General features: G+C 54.9%; 1 protein-coding gene across 1 annotated transcript in view; it reads left to right on the forward strand.

The window, feature by feature from the left end:
- The window catches only part of CACNA1A (calcium voltage-gated channel subunit alpha1 A), a 181,704-nt gene extending 174,997 nt beyond the window's left edge, over positions 1 to 6,707 (forward strand). The window contains exons 47-48 of the mRNA XM_077765843.1: positions 4,291 to 4,484; positions 6,622 to 6,707. Of these exons, the coding sequence (XP_077621969.1) occupies positions 4,291 to 4,484; positions 6,622 to 6,707 (280 nt within the window). The remainder of the gene's footprint in view (positions 1 to 4,290; positions 4,485 to 6,621) is intronic.
- Positions 6,708 to 7,605: the final 898 nt, after the last annotated feature.

Consider the following 7,605-nt stretch of genomic DNA (forward strand, 5'->3'; position numbering starts at 1 on the left):
CCCCGTCGCTCCGTGAGCCATTATTACCATAGCACCAAAGCAGAAAGTTCGACAGGTCTGCCTCCAGACCTCAACCCTTGAGCTTACCTTGGGCAAAGAAGGCTGAGAGACTCCAAAGGGCAAGGCAAACAGAGCTCCCTCTATAATACCGAGGGATGGGAAGCGACCCGTCTAACAAAAAGCTAAAGAGGGTTTGAACTTCCTAACTAGGTAGCTTAGCCAATCACAAGCCCCGCAGATGTCTGGGGCAGCCGCCCGACCAAGGCGGGGCCAGCTGCTGGCTAAGGCTCACCTCCGGAGGGGCTGAAGCCGTTGGACAGCACATTTGTCCTGTGCAATTCCCTCTGGAGCCTGCAGCCATCTGTCCACAAGGGAACAAGTCAGAGATGCAGCCCCCCCCACCCCTGCAACCCCACCNNCTCCCCCCCCCCCCCGCCACCCAGCCCCCAGACCCAAAGGCCGAACCTGTGGCTGAGTGCACGGAGGGCTGGACCCCAGGCCTCCGTCACCCACACCTTCAGACAGGAGTAAATGTCAGCTGCCCAGGAGAGGGAGAGGGAGAGGGGGGCTTGGCTTAAGCCCTGGTCTCCCATCCCCTCAGTCTCCAGCCTTAGCCACATCATCGGGAAGGCTGAAGAAGGGGAAGGAAATGGAGACTCTAAAAGCCAAGTATGCCATGCAAATGCCCTAGACAGCTCCCTACTGGGGACAATAATCTGAGAGACCCAGGCTTATTACAGATGCATCCTCAGGGCTAAAAGGAACTGCTTCCCTATAATCTAAAGCTCCCCATTGTTATCACTCTGAGCCTCAATGTTCTGTCTGTGAAATGGGGGCCTTCTGCTGTGTCAGGGAGGCAAAACATTTCCTCTACCCTCTTAGATTCAGTGACTGAGACATGTGAATTAAACTAAGAAATGACAGAGGCACCTGGGTGGCTCAGCTGGTTGAGCGTCTGACTTCGGCTCCCGTCATGATCTCACTGTTCTTGGGTTTGAGTCCCATGTTGGGCTCCATGCTGACAGCTCAGAGCTTGGAGCCTGCTTCGGATTCAATGTCTCCCTCTTTCTCTGCCTCTCCCTTGCTCTCACTGTCTCCCTCTGTCTCTCAAAAATAAACATTAAAAAAAATTAAGAAAATGACAGATTAATAGTAAAAAAAGGACACACAATTTTAATTAATATTTACGTGCACAGAAAAGCAGTGAAATTCAAAAAAGTGATTCGACTCGGGTTTAAATACCACTTTAGCAAAGAAAAGGGAGCTTGGGATTCCAAGGTTGATAACTTAGGAGCGAAGTGACTAGGAAATATATAGTGGAAACTAATGGAAGATAAGGATTATTTTCATAAGGTTTCATCAAGTTTGTTTATACAGACTCAGCTTGGTGCCTCGCCATCTTCAGTGATGAGTCACTCTTCTCTTCCTGACACATGAGAAAAGGGGACACCTTCAAAAAGGGAAATGCATGTCACCTTCTTAAGAGGAAATTCATGCCCCGCTTTTAGGCGGAAGGGAGGAGGACAGTGAACTCTTCTTCGTCTCACTTGCCTTCAGCTCAAAATAACCCTTTTGCTAAAGTGGCATATTTAGCGGTGTGGCAGATCTGACCCCCATCAGTGGCCATCAAAGGACTGGCGGGGTGTGGATGGGTGACAGCGCCTGGCTGGAAGACTTGTGGGAAAGTCAGATCTGTGTGTGGGTGCCAACCAGAGCACCCCACGATGGGGACCACTGGCTCCTCAGGAATGCTGTGCGGCGTGGAGGTAAAGCCCTGATTTTAGGGAAGCAACCGGAAGGAGGAGAATGAGGACCCGACACTCAGCCTGTGTCTTGTCACCATGCATTTGAAAAAGCCTCAGCAACACAGCAAAGTCAGTATCTTAGAGACTGGTGCTTAGAGGGATGAAACATACAAGCAAAGAAAGGGGCGCCTGGGTGGCTCAGTCGGTTAAGCATCCGACTCTTGATTTCACCTCCGGTCATGATTTCACAGTTCATAAATTCGAGCCCTGTGTCGAGCTCCAACATGGCTCACCACGGGGAGCCTGCCTGGGATTCTCTCTCTCCGCCCTTCTCCGGCTCATGCTCGCTCTCTCTCTCAATAAATAAACTTTTTTTTTTCAATTTTTAATGTTTGTTTTTGAGACAGAGAGAGAGTATGAGCGGGGTAGGGGCAGAGAGAGGGGGAGACACAGAATCTGAAACAGGCTCCAGGCTCAGCTGTCAGCACAGAGGCCGATGCAGGGCTTGAACTCATGAACCACGAGATCATGACCTGAGCTGAAGTTGGACGCTCAACCAACTGAGCCACCCAGGCGCCCCAAGATTTTATGTTATTTAAATGTTTATTTATTTTGAGAAAGAGAAAGAGTGTGCACACATGTGCACAAGTGTGGGAAGGGCAGAGAGAGAGAGAGAGAGAGAGAGAGAGAGAGAGAATCCCAAGCAGGCTCCACGCTGTCAGTGCAGAGGCCGACTCAGGGCTCGATCCCACATACCATGAGATCATGACCTGAGCCAAAATGGAGAGTGAGATGTTTAACCGGCTGAGCCGCCCAAGCGCCCGGTGAAATTGGTGCCTTTATAAAGGAGACCCCATAGAGCTCTCATTCTTCCAGCAGGTGAGGAAAAGCTAGAAGACGGTGTCTGCGAATTAAGAGGCAAGCAGGACCCACCAGACACTGAATCCGCTGGTGCCTTAATCTTGGACTTCAGCCTCCAGAACTGTGAGCAATAACTCCCTGTGGTTTGTAAAAGCCCCCAGCCGGTGGCATTCCGTCAGAGTGGCCCAAACCGACGAAGACGGCCAAACACCTGCTGAAGGCCCAGTGGACATGGCCGCGGAGGCTGAGCAGAGAGGGTTCTTGGCCCAAGTAGCGTCCTCAGAGGGGGTGGACAGGGAGCCGCTCTCGTTCCACCCCTGCCCTGATCCGCCGTGACAGCCCCATCTGCTAAACGTGACACCCACGTTCCATCTGGCCTCCCGTCCCTGCCCGGAATAGCAGCCCGAGCCCCTCTGCAGTCCACCCAACGTGCCCACCACGTTGGGCCAGGCGGCTTCCCGGAGCTCCAGCCCCACCCCCACCCCAGCCTCCCACGCGGGGGTCGGCCCAGGCCCAGCGCTCCCTCCCTGCCCTGCTCCAGCCCTTAAACATGAAGAAGGCCTCAGCAGGCACAACTGCCTCCACGACTACATTTCTCCTGTAAAAAGTGATCTGGAGGGACACACAGCCCGCTGCGGACAGCGGTCCCTTCCGGGGGTGCAGGGGGCTGGGAAGATGCATCACGGATGGCTGTGTAGACTTTGGTACTGTACCGAATTAATTCTCCAAAATTCATGACTGCTTTTGCAGTGGGGAAACAGGTTTTAAAGGCACCCAGGTGCCTTCTTCTCAAAAAAAAAAAAAAAAAAAAAAAAGAGTTCTGGGCCTCACATTTCCCTGTAAGACCAAAGACTGTATTATAATAACCGATCCATTGGACAGCCAAATGAGACTCAGAGCCCCCCAAAACTAAAGTCCGGGCCTTGTTCAAGGTCGTGTCCCCATCTCCAGCCCCAGCTCCTGGCCCCCAAGAAGGCCCAGGGGAGCCTTTGGTTGAGATGAGGTTGCACGCGCCCCACCAAGGCAGGTGCACCGGATAGGCAGCGCCACCTAGAGGCCAATCGGTGAATGGCCAAGGCGTGATGGGGTAAACTCGGAATCTGGGGGTAGAGGCTCTAACCTGGGGGTGGAGGCAGGAGTGGGAGCGAGGGCCGTAACAGTATCCCCACTCCAGGCTCCAGAGACAGGGGCTGGACCAGCAGGGACAACACGGATGTAAATGCCCGGCGTGGGGCAGAGTAGATGGCTCAGGAACCACCTGGCGTTTAGGAGCCAGAGAGGCTGGCTGGAGCTGGAGGCCCTGCGAGCCTCCTTGTTTCTGCCTCCGCTTTCTCAGGAAGAGCCCAGCTGGGGCGGGAGGGCGGCGCAGGGAGGGGCGGGCCAAGAGGGGGAGAAGCTGAGGAAGGCGCCTGCGAGTTAGAAAACTAAGGGTCAGAAGGGTTCCACCGCTGGTCCAAGATCTCGCCCAAAGCCACGTGGTGGGGGAGGGGGCGGTGAACCGTAAACGTACACCCCGCTGGTTTCCGTCCAGTCAGCCCTGTGGACTCCCAGAGGGCGCGGACACACCCCTCCCGGCTGGCACTACTGACCTCCTGTCCATCAGTCCATCCTGCCGGGCCCCCTTTCCCAGGACGCACGTCTTCTCATCCAAAACCTCTCACAAGTGCTGTCTCCCTGCCACCAGGATCACAGAGGGTGCAACTGCTAACCCACCAGCCGAGAACAACAGCCTTCAGGTCTTTGAACTTCAGGTGGCCAAAAGTCCAAGGTGGCTCAAGGCATTGCACTNCCTGCGGCCTCAGGAACAGACGACCATCAAAAACCCTCTGGTGGATGAGAGTTTCCGCTCCCTACCTCAGCCCCCAGGGGCTACAACCGGTCCGGGTCCTGCTCTGGGTCAGCCGGGGACTCAGATGCGGCCGGATTCCCCTGCACGCACAGGGGTCTAGACCAGCATCACCCAGCAGCAAGCCGAAGGCAGTCACATTTCAATCTTCTAGTTGCCACACTGAAAAAAGTAAAAAAAAAAAAGAACAGGTGGGGGTTTTTATCAGGTTTTTCAAGTTGAGGTGAAACTCACGTGACATAAAATGAACCATTTAAAGTGCTCAATTCCGGGGCACCTGGGCGGCTCAGTCGGTTGAGCGTCGACTTTGGCTCCGGTCGTGATCTCATGGTCCATGAGTTCGAGCCCCACATCGGGCTTGCTGCTGTCAGTGCAGAGCCCACTTTGGATCCTCTGTCCCCTGCTCTCTCTGCCCCTCCCCCACTCTCAAAAATAAACAAACATTTAAAATCCAATAAATAAATAAAAATAAAGTGTTCAATTCCATGGCACTTAGTACCTCCACAATATTATGTCGCCATCACCTCTGTCTGGTTTCAGAATGAACCCTGTCCCCATAAGCAGCTGCTCCCCATTTCCCCCTCTCTCAGCCTCTTACAACCACTAATCTACTTTCTTTTTTTTAACATTTTCATTTATTTTTGGGAGACAGAGCATGAGCAGGGAAGAGGCAGAGAGCTAGAGGGAGACAGAGCCTCCGAAGCAGGCCCCAGGCTCTGAGCTGTCAGCACAGAGCCCGACGTGGGGCTCGAGCCCACGGATCGTGAGATCATGACCTGAGCCGAAGTAGGACGTTTAACTGACTAAGCCACCCAGGCCCCCCTGGATGCCCCTAATCTACTTTCTTATTCTGGGTCTTTCACATGGATGGGATCATACAACACGTGACTTTTTAGTCTAGCTTCTTCGCTGAGCATGATGCCTTCAAGGTGCACCCATGCTGTGGCGTGTATCAGGACGATACTATTCCCTACATTTTGTGTATCCCTTCATCTGCTGAGGGACAGTTGGGATGCTTCTCACTTGTGCCTATTGTGACCAATGCTCCTGTGTGCAGGTATTTATTTGAACGCCTGTTTACAATTTGGGGGGGATAGGAATGAAATTTCTCGGTCCTATGACAGCTATGTTAGCCCTTCGAGGAAGGTGAAATTATTTTGAATAATACATTCAGTTAATGCAAATCCAGCATATGATATTTCAACAGGTAACCCATATAAATATTAGGGCCATCTCCTACATTTTTTCCCTAGTAAGATTTTGCAACCCAACGTGTGCTTTTCTTGCCCAGAGCACATCTCGATTTGGACCGGCCACACTTCCACAGTGCTCGATAGCCACTGTGGCTGGTGGGGACTGTCCTAGACAGCACAGGTGTGGCCTGAGCTTCCTGGGATCATTTTGTTTTTAATGTTTATTTATTTTTGAGAGAGAGAGAGAGAGAGAGCCAGGGGAGGAGCAGAAAGGGAGACAGAATCAGAAGCAGGCTCCAGGCTCTGAGCTGTCAGCACAGAGCCCGATGCGGGGCTTGAACCCACGAACTGTGAGATCATGACCTGAGCCAAAGTCGGACGTTCAACTGACTGCGGGCCCTCCCTCCTGGGGTCATTCCTGAGCTCTGCTGTGCTGCCACTGTCCAAGAGTGTCCAGTTCTGGATGCCGGATGCCCCCCGTCTGTGGGCTCGGTGCCGGGGTAAGCGGGTGACACTGGCATCGTTAGGGTGGGACAGGCTGCCCTCCGATCCCTGTTCTGTCACTTCCAGCTACCGTTCCACTGCTCACCTCTCACCCACACAGACACCTGTCCTGCTGTGGAGGTCTGTCCCCCACCCCCATTTATATGTTGATGCCCTCACCCCCAAGTTGACGGTACTATGAGGGGGGGGCCTCTGGGAGGTGCTTAGGTCAGGAGAGCCCTCATGAATGGGAACCGGGCCCCTATAAGGAGACCCCAGAGCCCCCCCCCACCTTGGCCCTTCTGGCCAGTGAGCAGACGCCATCTGTGAACCAGAGAGGGAGCTCCCACCAGCCACTTCACCTGCTGGCGCCTTGATCTTGAACTTCTCGCCTCCAGAACTGTGAGAAATAAGTGTCCGTTGTTCCTAAGTCCCTCGGTCTGTGGTGTTTTGTTACAGCAGCGGCGCTGATGGAGAGCTATCCGCACCCCAGACCTCAGCCTTCTAGTCAACACGATAGGAGCGGACGAGCAAGGCTGTGTGGACGTGCGTGTTGTGAACCACGAGAGCACGGGATGATGCTGTGAAACCAGAGAGTGAGGCTGTGTGCCTTCCTGGGGTGGGGGGGGGGGGGTTCCTGGCAGGAGGTGCCAGCAGCAGAGGCCAGTGCGTAAGACCAGGGAGCCGTTGCTGGCCTGGGGGTTCCCCTGAGTCGGGGGGTCATCCACGGGGTCCCTCCCCTGCTGCAGAGCCCCAGCAGGGATGGGAGAGGGCAGCCCAGGCAGGGAGACCTCAGGGCAACAGGGACCCAGCCGGGATTGCTTCTTGGGGAGGTGTTCCCAGCTCCTCAGGGCAGGTCCAGCCAGGCCCTGGGGCCACACCGGGCCTTCCTCTGACTCACACATCCTGGTGAGGACCCCGCAGTGGAGGCGGCGAAAGCAGCCTTTAAATATAGCTCAGCACCATCTGATGCTTCAGGACTGATGGAAGGAAGCCAGTGGCCGCCCCTGACCCAGCCAGCCTCCCCCCTGCGCTAGGTTCAGACATCACCCCCCACCCTGCGCTCTCCCCACCCCCACTCGCCTCCTTGCCTGGCCGCCCCTTCCCTCCTGGTCTCAGATGTTTCGGCTTTCTCTAAATGTGAGATATAAAAAGAACCGGGGGGCGGGCGCAGGGGTGGGGAATGGCCACTGGCTTGCTAAGAGATACCACCAGCCCCCCCGCCCCTTAGCACTGCAAACACCCCCCCCCCAAGGGGTGCAGCGTGTGACACTGTGACAAGCCGGCATTTAGCGTCAGGCAGAAGGAGGCCAGCCAGCTGGGGGAACGCCAAGTCTGACTTTATCCAGGCCCCTCTCCTTGGCCCACACCGGGCCCTAGAAATGACAAGTTGTGGGGCGCCTGGGTGGCTCCGTCGCTGGAGCGTCTAACTTTGGCTCAGGTCATGATCTCGTGGTTCTGGGAGCACAAAGCCTGC

Source organism: Crocuta crocuta, unplaced genomic scaffold (assembly GCF_008692635.1).
Source record: "Crocuta crocuta isolate KB4526 unplaced genomic scaffold, BGI_CrCroc_1.0 scaffold693, whole genome shotgun sequence".
NCBI classification, from domain to species: Eukaryota; Metazoa; Chordata; class Mammalia; order Carnivora; family Hyaenidae; genus Crocuta; species Crocuta crocuta.